Source organism: Pyrenophora tritici-repentis, chromosome 2 (genome assembly GCF_003171515.1).
Source record: "Pyrenophora tritici-repentis strain M4 chromosome 2, whole genome shotgun sequence".
NCBI classification, from domain to species: Eukaryota; Fungi; Ascomycota; class Dothideomycetes; order Pleosporales; family Pleosporaceae; genus Pyrenophora; species Pyrenophora tritici-repentis.
In genome coordinates, this window is record NC_089391.1 from 4,123,266 (window position 1) to 4,139,367 (window position 16,102).

Consider the following 16,102-nt stretch of genomic DNA (forward strand, 5'->3'; position numbering starts at 1 on the left):
AAAGAAGTCCTAAGAAGACAAATAGGCGTATTCTAGTAGAGAATAATCTAGATTTCTCTACTAGAAGCCTACAACGCTTATTGAAAGCAGAGAAATACTCAAAATCTCTAGCTAGAAAGAAGCAGCTTTTAAACGCAGAAAAAGCTACTAACCGCAGAAATTACGCTAAGTGTTACGGATCCATAGACTCGCTCGGCCCATGGCCCCCATATCGATAAGATCCTTATCTTATCGGACTAGCGCCTTGGCGCCCACAGCATAAGTTCGGGCTCACAACGTAGATAGCTCGATAGCTTGTATCTTGTCAAATCCAATCTTTCTTGATCGATCCCTCACATTATACAAGCTCCCTTTCAAGACGGGCCCTGGAAGCTCGTTCGCGAATTGTATTTTCTTGTCGCTGCGAGCGACACGCCAACGACAGAAACACTTACGCGACGAGGATCGCATTGACTATACGTACCGCCGCAGAAGAGCCGCCGTAGTAAAGACACCTGATTGCCCAGCTGCATAGCTGTACCCACCTGCCAGAAAAGACCCGCCGCCGCAGAGTGCCGCCGCGGAAGACACTGGATTGCCCAGCTGCATAGCTGTACCCACCTGCCAGAAAAGATCCGCCGCCGCTTCTAGCGCTGCCGCCGATGATGGCCCGACTAAACGAGACGAGCAAGGATGCCCACGACCAGGGTGCTCAGAACGACACACAAACCATTCCAGCAGAGTCGCACCTTGAGTACGGCGACTTTGAGAATGACGACGACCTCACCGAAGCGGAGAAGGCGACTATTAGACAGAAGCTCGCCACCCGCAAGAGACAGGTCACTTTTGGCCGTGGAGACGGCCAAGGCAACAGCGAGGACGAGGGCAATGACGTCAACGCCGCTGAACGCCGACGACAGTCTTGTAGACAGTCTCTTAAGAAAGCCGTTAAGCCAGCGGATAAGACTTCTATAGAACTAGGCTACGACGACGACACGGATGACATGTATCTACGTTTTTATGGCATCCACGACAACGATGAGCGCGAGATCCTCGCGGACATGAGGAACGTTGACGACTTCACCGCTTGCATCGCTGAACATGCTGAGAGTGTCTTTGGACACCTAGCAGATTTGCTTAGTCAGATAGCTGAACAAGCCGAACAGCTAGACCAAGCACATAATGAAGCCCGTGTACAACAAGAAGCAGCTGACGCCCGCGTGGAGCGCGCCCAGACGCAAGCTCGCGCTGCCGCCGCAGACGAGCTTGCCCAAGTCACCCAGAAATGCAACCGCATGATCACTACTAAGAACAGCTACGCTTCACGGCTAGCAGTGCTCGAAGACGAGCTTGCAGCCTCGCGCGAGTCAAACGTGAAGCTCTACTCCCAGATTAGCGACCTCTACAACGAGAGGAGTGTCCTGCAACAGCACGCGGGCGTCCCGACGAATGGAAATTTATATGACACGCGCCCAGCTCAGTTCCAGTCGTCCCCTCCTCCAATGACTGCGAACCCGTTCATTGGCACTGGCACTCACGACTTGATGCTGCCTCCCCCTATGGCACATCATCAGAAAAACCGACCCCTAGCTCGGTCTGCTGTATCGGACAACCTCACTGCAACGGGTGCAAAGCTGAAGGATATTGACATCTTTCGCGGAGACAGCACCGACAAAGAGGACTACAAGTATTGGCGCCGCAGCGCCAGGAACTTCTTAAACAAAACTACTATCCACACAACTGTTCAAGATCAGCTCGACTACCTGATTGACCACTTGCGAGGACCAGCCGCTGCACAGGTGGAATATAGAGCAGCACCCGGAGCTCGTAACGCCTACGTGACAGCGGAAGAAGTCCTCACGGAACTTGATCGCATCTTTGACACGGTCGACAAGGTCACCGAAGCCAGCGCAGCGCTACACGACAGCGGCTCTGGAGGATTAAAGCAACGCGACAATGAATCGTTTAACACCTGGGTAGCCCGCTTTACCTCTACAGTCGCACCATTGAACCTGGGCGACAACGAAATGATCCAGCACGCGATCCGACTCATGAAGTTTGGTCGTAACGCAGGTTTACAATTCCGCCATGGTGATACTTGGGAAGCGTTTGCCCAGAATTGCCGCACTCAGCAACAGCTCTCACGTCTCACCCAGAGCAGCGGAAATAATGGTACCCGAACCGGCCGCAACACGTCTAACGCTGGTGGTGGAGGTAATGGCAACGGCAACAGCAATAGCAGCGGCTCCACAACGCGTAACAACTACGGTCGCACGCGCGCGCAACTCAACGCGTTGAGTAAGCAAGGCGAGTGCTTTAAATGCGGAGGCACGGCAAATGTCAGCGGCAAGAAACATCGTCCGACCGACGCAGACGTCCCAGCAGCCTGCAAGTCTGGCTCTATCGTGCCAGCTAGCCGCGTCCCTGCCCTCAAAGCTACATTCACCAACGCCGCCCTCCAGGCCACAGTCGTCGATGCCACCGACGAGTCGGAAAACTAGCCGTCCCCGGCGAAAGACGCCCCCGGGGACCGCACCAAAATGGTCCACAGATACAGTTACAGTCACAGTCAAAGCCACAACTACCAGTCCAACCCTTGTTAGCGATACCCCCTATTGTTTCACCGACCCTTGATACCCAAACTACCCCGCTCACCGGAGCTACACCTAGCACTTTACGCGTTTGTTTACAAGAATTGGAGGACTGGACGCCTCCCCAGGCTATAGAGGACAGACACGTTGTCTTGAGCGCGAACACTATGGTCAAAGGCAAGCAGCTTGTCCAAGGCCAGGAGTTCGTTTTCAAGTGCAAGGTCGCCACTTCGAATAGCTATATTGATACGGAAGCTTTGACTGACTCTGGTGCTACTGGAAACTGTATCTCCACACTATTTGCGCAACGACATAACCTGCCGACGTTTCGGCTTAAACAACCTTTGCAACTACGACTTGGCGACGGCAATTTCGCCATGGCGCCTATCACACACGGCGTCCTAGCCCCCATCTCCCACGCTGAACACGTTAGCGAGGAACTCTTCTACAGTGTACCTATGACGACTTACGACTTTATTTTCGGCACTTCATGGCTAGAAGAGCATAATCCACACATCGACTGGAGGGAAAAAACTATGCGTTTCAACAGCGAGCATTGCTACGCCAACTGCCTACACAAAGGCGAGCAAGTCACTGTTCGCAGCAGTCGACACCGACGGGCCGCAGCAAAAGCCAAAGAACGGAACCCGACCTACGCGAACATGGACATACACCATGTGTCAGGTGAGGCCGCTGCCGCACTGGCATCACGACCAGAGAACGGTACTATCTGGCTGTACCCACATGATTTTGAACAACTCGACAAAGATGACAGCGATGACGCCGACGAGAGAGCCCAGGCTAGCCGCGTCTTCGCCTCACTATTTGCCATGGACATGAACGCCCTATCTCAGGAAGACATTGATAAGTTCCACCAGAAGCTGAACTCGCCCGCTAAAACTCGCGACGAGGTCCTAGACAAGTTGCCCGAATGGCTCCACGATCTCGCCCACCGATTTAATCCTGATCCCGCCACGACAGACTTGCCCGCTCGACGAGGCGCGGTCGACCACAGCATTGACATTATCCCCGGATCAAAACACCCAAACGCTAAGATGTACGGCATAAGTAAGGACGAAGGCCTTGCCGTTAAAGCTTATGTTGAGGACATGAGAGGACGCGGTGAGATCCGTGAAAGCAAGTCAGACTTCGCTTCGCCTGTGCTCGTCGTCCGCAAATCTGGAGGTGGACTCCGCATTTGCGTGGACTATAGAGCGCTCAATGCCGTCACTATCAAGAACAGGAACGCTCCTCCGATGATTAAAGAAACGCTCGCGCGGCTAGCTAACGTCGCCTACTTCACCGTGGTCGACGTCATCGCCGCCTTTAACAAAATCCGCATCAAGGAAGGCGACGAACATAAGACTGCCTTCCTAACACGGTATGGCCTATTCGAATACTTAGTGATGCCTTTCGGACTCTGCAACGCACCAGGTACCTTTCAGGCCTACATTAACGAGGTTTTACGCGATTACCTTGACGAGTTCTGCTCTGCATACCTCGACGACGTCCTAATCTACAGCGCGTCTTTGGCAGAGCATAAGGTTCATGTCCGCAAGGTTATCGAGAGTCTAGGTGAGGCCGGACTTCATCTAGACATTGACAAGTCCGAGTTTGCCGTCCAAGAGGTGAGATACCTGGGCCTCATTCTTACAACTGAAGGCATCAAAATGGACCCCGCCAAGGTTAAGTCAGTGCTCGACTGGGGCACCCCAACAACATTGAAAGAGTTGCAAGCATTCCTAGGTTTCGCAAATTTCTACCGAAGGTTTATTGTTGCCTTCTCTTATATCGCGCGGCCGCTCACGGATCTTACCCGCGGGACAAACGGCGACGTCAAGCTGAACTTTCCTATCGCCCAAGGATCTGCTGCCCACGACGCATTCGAAAAGCTTAAGAAAGCATTTACCATCGCCCCGGTCCTCGCGCACTTCAACCCCGCGCTTGAGACCTGGGTCGAAACAGACTCCTCCGACACCGTCACAGCAGCCGTGCTGTCCCAAGTCCAGACTGACGGAGTGCTAAAACCAGTCGCTTTTATCTCCACAAAGATGTCACCAGCTGAGTGCAACTATGCCATCTACGACAAGGAGCTTATGGCCATCGTCCGCGCCTTTGAGGAATGGAGACCAGAGCTGGCCGGCACCTCGGACCCGGTGAAGGTCATCTCAGACCATGCCACCTTACAGACCTTTATGGTCAACAAAGCACTCAACAGGCGTCAAGCAAGATGGGCTGAGTTTCTGAGCGAATTCAACTTTAAGATCACTTACCGACCAGGCAGACTAGGCAGCAAACCCGACGCCTTGACGAGACGCCCCGGCGACACACCCACGAACCCAAACGATCCACGGATCATACATCAGACCCAGACGATCCTCGGCCCCGACCGCGTCGACGACGTCATCAAACGAGACACGCACACACACAACGACGCCCGACAAGCAATTCAACTCGCGGCGCTGTTATTCGAATACGCGGAGGAGGTACAAACGCTAGCAGGCATGCTATATCTAATGAGCGAGGAGGCGTATGGCGTCGATGATTTGGTGGATGACGACTCAACCCCAGACGTAGCCTTGGACAGCCAGCCTAAGGGGGAGACAATTGAGATCCCTCACGCTGCTGCGCCAGCTTCCCTGGCACGGGTGCCGGGGGAGAACGCGCCTGACGATGGACTTATGACAGCGATCGTAAATGCCTACCGCGTCGATCCCACACTACAAGAAATAATACGAGCAAAGGCAGACGGCGCCCGTCACCTTCCCCACACTGTCGCCATACAAATGAAGCTGAAGCTAGAGCTACAGGACTGCGAAATCCGCAACAGTCTGGTTTACTTCCGCGGCAGACTCTTCATCCCCTACGACGACGATCTTCGCAAAGACATCGTCCGTCGGTTCCACGACACCGCCACGGCGGGCCACGGCGGCAAGCGCTCTACCTACTACCTAGTTAGCCAACAGTACTACTGGCCGCTCATGACAGACACAGTCGCTCAGTATACCCGGAGTTGTGTAGTTTGCCGACGCGCAAAGCCATACAGAGACCGCAAGCAGGGACTGCTGCACCCGCTCCCCGTACCGAAACGATTCTGGACTGACATTTCAGTCGACTTCATCACACCCCTGCCAGACTGTACTAGATTCGGACGCACCTACTCTCATGTCATGGTCGTGATTGACCGGCTAAGCAAGTCGCAACGGTTTATCGCCCTAGACAGCCTTGAAGTTGATGCTGTTGTCCGAGCATTTGTCGATTACGTCTGGAGAGAGGAAGGTTTCCCTACTACAATTGTGTCTGACCGAGGGTCACAGTTCGTCTCTCATTTCTGGAAGGAGCTGTGTCATCGACTGGGTGTTACACCAAAGCTCTCTACAGCTTACCACCCAGAAACAGACGGCCAGACTGAAGTCGCCAACGCCGGACTAAAGTGTTACCTGCGTGCTTACACGAACTATATGCAAAACGACTGGGTAGACTGGCTGCCACTAGCCCAGCTCGCCATCAATAACAGAGAAAACGTGTCCTCTGGCGTCGCACCCGCGCTTGCCACCAAGGGCTACCTACCTCGCATGGGATCGGAACTAGTCACCGAAGACTCGCCCATTACCGACGCCCGTTCACGCGCAGAACAGTTGCTCCGCGAAGACGCCCGAGGCACGGTGAAAAGGATGGCCGACGTTATCCGTTTCATGCAAGAAAATCTTCGCTGGTCCCAAAACAAGATGGAACACTACGCCAACCAGCACAGACAGCCCGCTCCAGACTACCGCGTCGGTGACAAAGTCTATATTGATGCCCGCAATATCCCTACGATGCGCCCGAGCCGCGGTCTCAGCGCAAAGAACCTTGGCCCATACAAAGTGCGAGCTTTGCCCAACCGATATGCAGTCGAGCTCGCACTACCAGACTGCTACAAACAAGTCCATCCAGTGTTCCACCCATGGTTACTACACCTGGACGCCGATCAAACAGCTCGCCCAAGTGAGGGCGTCATCGCTGAGAAACACCCTGACGGAGAGCACGACTACTACGTAGACATGGTCGTCGACTGTCGCATAGATAAACGACGCAAGGACACCCTCACAAACAAGAAAGGCATGCTCCAGTATAAGGTTAAGTACACCAACTCCCCAGACTGGAATGCCTCGCCCGCATGGCAAGACTATACAGACCTGTGGGGCGCAGAGGAAGCGGTTGAAGACTTTCACCGTCTCTATCCCGACAAGCCCCCACCTCACGAACTGTATCGAGACCTAGCGTTGTATCTCAACCTAGTCGCCGCATATTCACTTGGTCGCGATGATGTTGAAGTTGTTAGCGTACTAGACAGTTGTGAGCTTGCCCTATCACCTTCGCATTCACTGATGGCACAGCTTGGACCTGGGAAGGTGGCACAACTCAGGACGTCTGTCTCCAAGCAGAAGCAAGGACCCGAAGGATGAGACACAACATAACTGCTCGGCATCAAGCACAGCGTCATAAAATAAAAGACATTCACGGCTTGCAGGTGCAACCGTCTTCTGAAAGGGGGGGGTAATGTTACGGATCCATAGACTCGCTCGGCCCATGGCCCCCATATCGATAAGATCCTTATCTTATCGGACTAGCGCCTTGGCGCCCACAGCATAAGTTCGGGCTCACAACGTAGATAGCTCGATAGCTTGTATCTTGTCAAATCCAATCTTTCTTGATCGATCCCTCACACTAAGAAGACACTTCAAATTCTTAAAAATATAAACTTTAGCAAAGTCATATTCTCTAGCGAGTCTTCTATACAGCATGGGTATAGTGCTAGGCAAGAATACGTTAGAAAGAGAAGAAATAAGCGACTTAGAAAGGAACAGGTCCAAACAACCAATTTAAGTGAGTTTAAAAAAAATCTAAATAAGCTAAAATATTCTTTAAAAAATGTTGTATTTTTCCAGGAGTTAAGTACATTTTTATCTAGCTTACTAATAGAGATATAGCCCACGATATCTCGATAGGTGGAAGATCTAAGTTACACATAACTAGATCTCTACAGGTGTCAGATATTCACTCTCGTCTGGAATACTGATGAAATAGGTAAAAATGGTGATAATATTGATTATTGATTGTGTGTTGGTTCTGTCTACGGTTGTGGGCACACCAGGGGGGTGCCAAGCCTTCCTGTGATCCGATTGGCTCTCTCAGATGCCTGGTCGCGCTAGTCTAACCCAGCGTCTGTACGCTCTCATCTTCAACAGTGCTATTATCTGACAACAGGACTCTAGAACATTTACAAATACAAGTTACATACGAGAAGTACTTGTGCCTATTATCAAATCTCTATTTAAAAGAGGTAAGTAAGAAGTCTTTCTTTTTTACTTTAAAAGACTATATCTTTTTAATTTCTTGATATTTTTTGAAATTTTCTTTTTATTCCTTAAGTTAAGAATTAATTCTATTTAGGTTGGAAATTTTAGCAGGATAACGCCAAGATCCATCAAACGCCAGCAGTTATCTCTTGGTTCTCTAGGAATAGAGTTCCTCTTTTTAAGCATCCTGCCTATAGCCTAGATCTAAATCCTATAGAAAACGTTTGGAGCTTACTTAAGAATAAGCTAGTAAAAAGACCTAGTGCCTCTTTAGGCGTAGGTAAGAGTACTAAGGCAGTAGAATTGTTTAAACCAGTAATTCTAGAAGAGTGGGAGCAATTACCGCAAGAGGTAATAGATAACTGTATTAGGTCTTTACCTAGGCGTTATCTAGCAGTAAAAGCAGCTAGAGGTTGGTATGCTAGGTACTAGTAACTAGCTTTGGCTACTTTAATATAAAAAAAGCTTTAAAAACTTCTTTTTAGCCTTACTCTTGCAAACACAAGTAGAATAACTTCTAATTTGAACATTATATAGATCTATACGTACTTAATAGCATATAAGAGTTTTAGCTAAAACGATACTGTAGATAAAAAGTTATACTTAGATTTGTAGCTTACTTTTTTCTACTCTTAAACACTACTAGAGTTACGCAGACGTAAGCTTACTTAGAATCCTTTTTAGTAACTTATCTTAAAGACAATGCTCTTAGCTTTCTAGAGAACTAAAAATTATTAGTCTAGCTAGTCTAGTTCTTTAGATATAGAGCTTAGAAAAAGGTAAATTTTAAAAAGTCTCTTTCTTTTTGTCACCCGACTGTAATTAAAGTAATTAATAGCTATTTAGTTAAGCTAGATACCTCTCTAGGCTATTACCCTTTTTCTATATTAATAGACTCTACCTCGCTAGCTTAGACCTATTACTAAGCTAAGAATAAGATAACTACTAACCTCTACTACTATAAGTTAACGGTAAAAAGGAATAGGTTATAGAAGAAATTCTAAGCGAGCTACGTAAACGTAGAAGGCGTAGGTAGAAACTATATCCTAAGGTAAAGTAGAAAGGATACTACTAACTAACAATTAAACTAGCAAATACTCTAGGTAATATAGTAGCTTTAGATCGCTAGGAGACCTACACGAGAGACCTTTAGGACGAAGAGGGGCGCTTACTAGAAAAGTTCCTCCAAGACACCCCCTAAGGGAGAGGAGGAGAGGGGTATTGTAATAGGCTAGAGCCTAGTTAGTAAATCCTTAATAATATCTTAGTCCGAACAACGCTTAGACCATCCGCACAGTCTATAGGTAGAAGGTTATTCTAAGCCGCTCTCCAAATAACCTTTAGCACGAGATAGCTTGTAGTTCTCTTCCCCATCGAATACAACTCCAGTATACCTGTGCGATTGCTCCCTGAGCGTAGCCCCTTACAAGTAATGGCATAACCTAAGGGTGATAGCAGGCCTTAGCTGTAATAGCACAGAACAAAGGCAACAAGTATATAGTTGTAGAGGACTCCCTTGATACACTCGTTGTAGTCAACTCTCTTGTAAGTTCTTTTTATGCCTAGATTAATACTTAGTTATTCTATCGTTTATATAGGATTAGATTGTCATTACCAAATCCCTAATTGTAAAGGCACTAGTACACTGCAATAGTTAGGATGCCTCTAATAAGTGAGATTGTGTGTACAGATCTATATACAAGTACGAGGGGAACTTTATTATTCCTCGCACGGGCCAACTGCCAGCGTGGCACGTGATTGTATGGCACGTGATCGCGTGAGGGATCGTAGGTTTGATCCATCACACTAATATCCTACATTGTCGCCAGACAAACCACGCGGAGCTTCAACGTTAGTCTCGCCTGCCTTAGTGCGGACCAGGATTAAAGCAGTATAGCCCCCTCCGTGTAACAGGTTGCACCCCACTATGGGATTATCTTCCTGTTCTTCCAGATACAGGTTGCTCGCTATCTTCTAATAAATCAGTTAGATTCATTAAAGAGTGTCTTGAAGCCTGCTCTGAAGGCTTGGATCATCGTGAATGCAAACGAATCGGGAATTCTGGACCTCTCAAAGAGCTGCCACTACTACTACTACTACTACTACTACTACTACTACTACTAAGTGTATTTTTCAGCCCGAACTAACCTTAAAATAAGAATGTAGGCTATCCTATTCTAGCTACGCTATTACTATATATATATAAGAGAAAAAGGTCACCTCACTAAAAAAATATTCCTTTCTTTTTACCCCGCTAGCTTAACTGTACGGGCAAGAGGACAGTAGGATTCGAACTCACTCTCTGGAATCAACCAGAGCGGCCAGGTGTACGCCCACTACACTATGCCCCCAAAGAGCTCCTAACTCGCCTGATCGAGATTCAGGTGTGCGGGGCTCGACTTGTCGACCCGCGAGACGTAGATCTTCCGAGTAACACTAAGTATGTTGCCTTGAGCTATTGTTGGGGTCCTCCACCGTTTCTCCGCACGTTACAGAATACTATCAGAGTATTTCTTTCTGAACAAGGGTTCCGAGATGAGAAGATGCCGCAAGTCCTTCAGAAAGCAATCGACATCACTCGGAGACTGGTTTTACGCTATATTTGGATCAACTGTCTGTGTATTATCCAAGACGATCCCGACGACTGGACGCGCGAGGCATCCAAGATGGGAGCGGTGTATGAGAATGCACACTTGACCATAGCAGTTTCAGGTTCTTCTGGCGTGAACGACTCCTTTTTGCGCAAGATTGAGCTCTATGGCTTGACTCGTCGAATAACGGTCGCCAATCAAGGTGGTCTTCCGCCCGTTATTGCTGTACGCCACACCTACCCTTCCGGTATCCACCACGGTCCGAAACAAGAGCCCTGGACAACTACGACATGGACGTATCAGGAGAAAGTCCTCTCAAGAAGACTGATCATTTTCACTCCGGACGAGCTTCAGTAGATATGTCCTTCTCTCAAAACATGTGAGTGCCAATCTAAAGACCAACTATAGTCAGCCAATAACGTTGCAGTCTGGAATACTGATAACCAGAGCATGTTTGAGATGTGGCGCTCGGCCGTCCGAGATTACTCTACCAGGAAGCTGACTATGAGAAAAGACAAACTGTCAGCTTTGTCAGGTATTGCCGAAAGGATGTACGCATCTGGTGGAGCATCTAATCTCCGATACGTAGCTGGACTTTGGGATGATGGAGCGGCCAACCTTATGTACGATCTTAGTTGGCGTAAGACCAAGAGCCAGGACATCTTAATGAGCGCTACCTAACGTGCTCCCACTTTTTCATGGGCTGCCTACGATGATGAGGTAAGTTGGAGCCCATCTTTCCAGGCATGCAATTTCATCAAGTTTGAGGCCGTTACAAGTATGGAGGACAACAGGGCTCCGTACAGCGCGTTCAAGAGCGCGTCTTTGAAGATCACTGGAGTGCTACTTCCCTGCACAATATCTCTTGAAGACGCACGATCAGACAGCTTTGAAAAATATTCCGTTGATGTTGGTTGTGCCAAGGCCATCTTACATCATGATGGACTTATCCATGTTTCCGCAACACATGGACCAGAAGAAAACAACTTGCATATTGGACGAGAAGACTGCTCCACAGACTGTAATGCCCTCGGGCTAGGCGGACGGTCGGGCAATGCTAGTCTATTCTACCTCGGCAACTCTACATACCAAGACACAGGCACTCCGCTTCAGCAAATCTTTCTCGTTGTGGCTATGACCAAACAGCCCAATATTTACACTCGCCTGGGTGTCTTTCTGACCAGATACCCTTATGTTTCAGGGTCGCGTATACCGTACGAAGAGCTTGAGGCGACATTACGCATAGTTATCAAAGCCTATGACTATCTGGATACCGAAGAAGTAAAGATGAGCAAAGATGACAACCAAGAACCTCACCTTTCACAGGAAAACACTCTGGGCTGGGAGGACTCTGATATCCAGACAATCACAATCATCTAATCACTGACCATGGACATTCGCACACAAGCATGTTTTGCCAGGTAAGGGTGAGACAAAAACCATTCAGGCTTAGCGTACCGTTCACAAACTACTGAAGAAAGCCGTGTTCGGTTATGTGCAAGAAATTAAAGCAGCGCGAGGTACGTCGTATGCTTATCAAACTACCTTTAGTAGACGGGTATGTCACATTGCAGTCAAACTCAAACACTGATACATAGAGAGACAGACAGAGACAAGTACATATTTTAATAAAATCTCATTCATCTAATACGCCCCACTATGCAGAATCAACATTTAAAACAAGAATCTAAAACTTCTCCATCAAATTTTTTCTCACAGTCCACATCCTGGCCCTCTTGCCATATATGTACATTGGAATAGAAAACATCATGCAGGCCAGCTGGATACCGCCGATTGCCAGGAAAGTGTTTTTGCTGCCTGCCGACTCGAGCCAGTGAGGAAAGAAAAGGGAGAAGATGAAGCCGTGGAGAACGTCTGGATATCTATTAGCAAGCAAGTCCGTTCAATGGATGAAAGGGGAAAGGGCTAAACTCACTCTTTGAGAAATTCAGCGTAACAAGCGCCTCACCAGCATACATGCGGTAACTATCCACCACAAACGTAATTGCCGTCGTACTAGCCAACGAGCAACCAAAACTAATAACACCAAAAAACACTGTCGGGACGATCCAGTTGTCCCTTTCTTCCGCACTCCATCCGAAACCCATTAGGCCAATAACGGTGCTGATAGCAATGGGTACGGCCATGAGGAGACGGAACTCAGGTTCGTAGACGCCATCGTTTTTGCGCGCCATGAAGCGGACGACAAGATCAGAGACACGGCCAGCTACGGCGGTGCCGAGGACACCGCCGATGAAGGGGGAAATGTAGACGAGACCGACTTGGAGCGGGGTAAAGTTGTAGGAAGTGTCTCGGTAGATGTGGGCTACGGATTCGGAGAGGACAATGAGCCAGCCGACGGCGAGGGCATAGACGAGCGAGGACCAGAGAACGGCGGGGTAGGCGAAGAGGATGAAGGGGCGAATAGCCACGCGGATCCATTTGTCCTTGACTAGACGGCCGTTGAATGGCTTGAGGGACTCGCGATAGGACTTTGCGGGGGCATCGCGGTAGTAGTCGGTGTAGTGGATGGAGAATTGCTCGGAGATGTGGTCGGCGTCTGATCCGGGGTTGGACGCGGGGCGCTCTTCGCCAGCCTGTTTCTCGGGGTCTGTCGCTGTAACCGGCGCGACTTGTCCAAAGTAATCGTGAGCTGAGTGGGCGCTCATTGGAGATCGGGGAGTTGGTGGAGCGCTTGCGTGGCGGATATTGTCCTCGGCAAAGCCTACATGAGCGGATTTCTCAGTAGGCTCCGGGTCAGCGAATCCAACGTGGGTGTTCTTGTGACGTCTAGGAGCCTCTCCAGGCGAGGCCACGGGTGATGCTAGCGGCGATCCGACGGTTGGGGTGACGGGAATGGACTGTGCGTGTGTCGCATCCGCACTCTTGTGGTGCAGGTGTGGCAGATGGAAATGACCGTGTTGTTTACCAGGGCTCTTGCTACGAGCGCGGTTGTGACGTTTGGACGGCTTCGGTGCCCTGTCCCAGAAAGTCTCTGGCACAAAGAAGAAGATAAGGAAGAAGCAGAATCCAACGACAATGGATGTGATCCAAAATACCCATCTCCATCCCAAGGACTGCACAATGGCGGCGCTGACAAGGGGAATCAGGTTCTTGCCACCAAGGAGGAGCAGCGTGTAGATGCCGAGACGGTAGGCTCGCTCGTGAAGGAAGAAGATCTCGGCGATGGTGGCACTGGGCAAGCATTCGACTGGCGAGACAGCGAAACCTTGCACAATACGTGCCACAACTAGCGACGCATAGTTTGGCGACACGGCACACCAAATGGAGGAAATGGTGAAGAGGATGATGGCGGTCAAGTAGACGGGTCGCTTGCCAAACAGAATGGCAGTAGGCGATGCGACGACACTGCCGAGACCAAGTCCCAACATGTAGAGTCCGGTTGTCAAAGCAACTTGGGGAATAGTCACATGGTACGTTTCAGCAACGTCGTTGAAGCCGGCGGCCAACAACGGCGTCATTCCACCTCCGATCATGCAGTAGAAGCCGAGAGAGACGAGGGCAAGATCACGCCTGACCTGGTTCCAGTTCAGAGGGTCATTTGCCGAGTCCTCGGGCTGAGGGTCTAGGATGAAGCGGCCATCCTTTGTACGCTTCTTCTCTGGCCGCCGTGAACGAGACGATTGGCGGGAGCCATGCGATACAGTCCGCTGAGGCTGCGGTCGTGCCGACGTAGGCAGCGATGAGGCTGATGTGCGTGCGTGAGCGTGTTGGAGACCCAACGGTTCGTTGCGATTGTGCGTTCGCGAGAGGAGGATGACGGAGCCTAGTAGGAAGGAACGACATGTTAGCAGGCGCACTCAACCACACCGGGAAGGAGCGAATATATACCAGGCACTTCATCAGTCTGAGGGTCAGCCAAGATACCCAAGTTCCATCTCCGGCGCGGGGCATCCTTCTCTTGTGTCGAGGTAGGCGTGGAAACCTCATCCGGAGTCTGCGGCTTTCGCCAAGGAGCAAAGTTGACCATGGCAGCTTGTCAAATTCGCAGTAATCTGTAGCTGAGAAGAAGAGGTTGAGCTCGCGCAGGGCAACGAGAATCTATACCATTTGTTGTTGGGCTGGTACTGAGCAACCAAGCTTTCCATGACTAGTCCTTTCACCACCATGGGCACCACGAGGACCCTTTTCTCCACAACATCTCTTGGACCCCGGCACCTCTCGACGACGCCGCACGCGCACGATAAGGACAGGTGACAGGGAGTGGAGTCGACTCTCACCACGGAAGAGACATGTGGTTGCTGGCAAGCCATGCGCGTGCTCGAGAAAGCGTGTTATCGCTGGTCCATGGTTGTGCATATCGCGGCTGCCATGGCGTAGCGCCGGCCTAATGACGCAGAGCCAAGAAGCGTGTGACCTGGGGCACAGGGTGCAAAACTCCCGCCATTGGTTCTTCAAGCTTACACCGCCAAATCAGACGAGCGTTGAACTCATGGTTCTGACACGCAAAGCACCGCCACATTTTGCTCACCTAGCCACGCTGAGACTTGAGCCGACCGTCTAGACCTGGACGCGATTGTAATCTCTCTCCCGCCCTCTGCATTGATGAGCTTTCTGTTTCCAGTCATGATTCAGTCGTCAATTCCTCTAGACTTCACTTCAATTCAATTCACCATCTGAACAGAAAATACGACAATGACGCAACTGTACATCAGGCAGCATGTCGGTCAATTGCGGCCTGAACAACCGATAATACCACGATCCGCGGCTCGCGTTGGGCCAAAACCAAAATACCCAACCCTGTCCACCGCAAAAGACGATCAATACGCATCCGGCACGATCGACCGTGTTGGAATCCCCATCAACCCCATCTCATACACATGGACTTGCGGTCTTATATCGGTCATGTCACGATAAAACAATGCGGCGCGTGCGAAATACGTGCGAAGTTTGCTCTGCCATTGACCACCATTCAACCCTTTCCTGCACCTAACCATGGAGTAGACTACAGTAAAAACTTTCTCATCTCCCCCCTCTTCCCATCGCGAGGTTTCCCCCGTATCCATCAGGGATACACCCTTACTGATTCCTAGCCGGGGGAACGTGGTAAGAGTATCATGAGATCAGCATTGCCAATCTGCGCCTGCTTCAAGCGTCTTCGGCCCGCCCGTTGAAGCATATGTGGCCAAGGGAGCTTGCTTCTCACCTCATCTCGATGCTTTCTACGACTGAGTGCTCGACGCTAAGGTGGTGAGAGTGAGGTATCGAGATCGTGGTGTGGATACGTTGCTGTTGGATTGGGTTTTTTTCTGTAGGCTGACGTGTGGTGAGATGCATGTACGTGAAAGTTGGGTTTAGAAGCATGGGGCGTGTGTGGGTGTGTGGGTTCCACGAGCATCTGACAACCCTTCCCTTGCTCTCCGCTGTTTAATGTTGCGATATCTTACGATATCTCCATCCACCTTCCCCAGCGCAATGTGGGGTAAGACCCCCCGTCGACCCACAACATAATCGCCATCTTAAACCCAAGACCCCCAAGACCAAAGTCCAAGACCCGAAATTCAAGTTTACACTCCCACATTCGAGGAACAAACAAAACACACACACGCGCTTGTAGCTCGCCCAGCGTCGTCGTCTT

The 16,102-nt window shown here is 50.1% G+C and overlaps 5 protein-coding genes across 5 annotated transcripts; 4 read left to right on the plus strand and 1 right to left on the minus strand.

Annotated features, from left to right (window-relative positions):
- Positions 1 to 644: 644 nt before the first annotated feature.
- On the plus strand, positions 645 to 2,480 carry PtrM4_070240 (KfrA-N domain containing protein; the record flags this gene model as incomplete). Its single annotated transcript, XM_066105890.1, has 2 exons — positions 645 to 2,151; positions 2,308 to 2,480. 2 exons carry the CDS (start codon positions 645 to 647, stop codon positions 2,478 to 2,480), a joined length of 1,680 nt encoding a protein of 559 aa, XP_065964517.1.
- Positions 2,481 to 2,737: 257 nt separating this feature from the next.
- PtrM4_070250 (uncharacterized protein) lies at positions 2,738 to 7,018 on the plus strand (the record flags this gene model as incomplete). The annotated part of the gene is made up of 1 exon (XM_066105891.1): positions 2,738 to 7,018. The coding sequence occupies one exon, from the start codon at positions 2,738 to 2,740 to the stop codon at positions 7,016 to 7,018; it is 4,281 nt and encodes a 1,426-aa protein (XP_065964518.1).
- A 3,560-nt stretch (positions 7,019 to 10,578) lies between these two features.
- On the plus strand, positions 10,579 to 10,860 carry PtrM4_070260 (uncharacterized protein; the record flags this gene model as incomplete). Its single annotated transcript, XM_066105892.1, has 1 exon — positions 10,579 to 10,860. One exon carries the CDS (start codon positions 10,579 to 10,581, stop codon positions 10,858 to 10,860), a length of 282 nt encoding a protein of 93 aa, XP_065964519.1.
- A 423-nt stretch (positions 10,861 to 11,283) lies between these two features.
- Positions 11,284 to 11,883, plus strand: PtrM4_070270 (uncharacterized protein; the record flags this gene model as incomplete). The annotated part of the gene is made up of 1 exon (XM_001933702.2): positions 11,284 to 11,883. The coding sequence occupies one exon, from the start codon at positions 11,284 to 11,286 to the stop codon at positions 11,881 to 11,883; it is 600 nt and encodes a 199-aa protein (XP_001933737.2).
- A 307-nt stretch (positions 11,884 to 12,190) lies between these two features.
- PtrM4_070280 (AraJ, Arabinose efflux permease) lies at positions 12,191 to 14,494 on the minus strand (the record flags this gene model as incomplete). Its single annotated transcript, XM_001933701.1, has 3 exons — positions 12,191 to 12,378; positions 12,440 to 14,290; positions 14,356 to 14,494. 3 exons carry the CDS (start codon positions 14,492 to 14,494, stop codon positions 12,191 to 12,193), a joined length of 2,178 nt encoding a protein of 725 aa, XP_001933736.1.
- Positions 14,495 to 16,102: the final 1,608 nt, after the last annotated feature.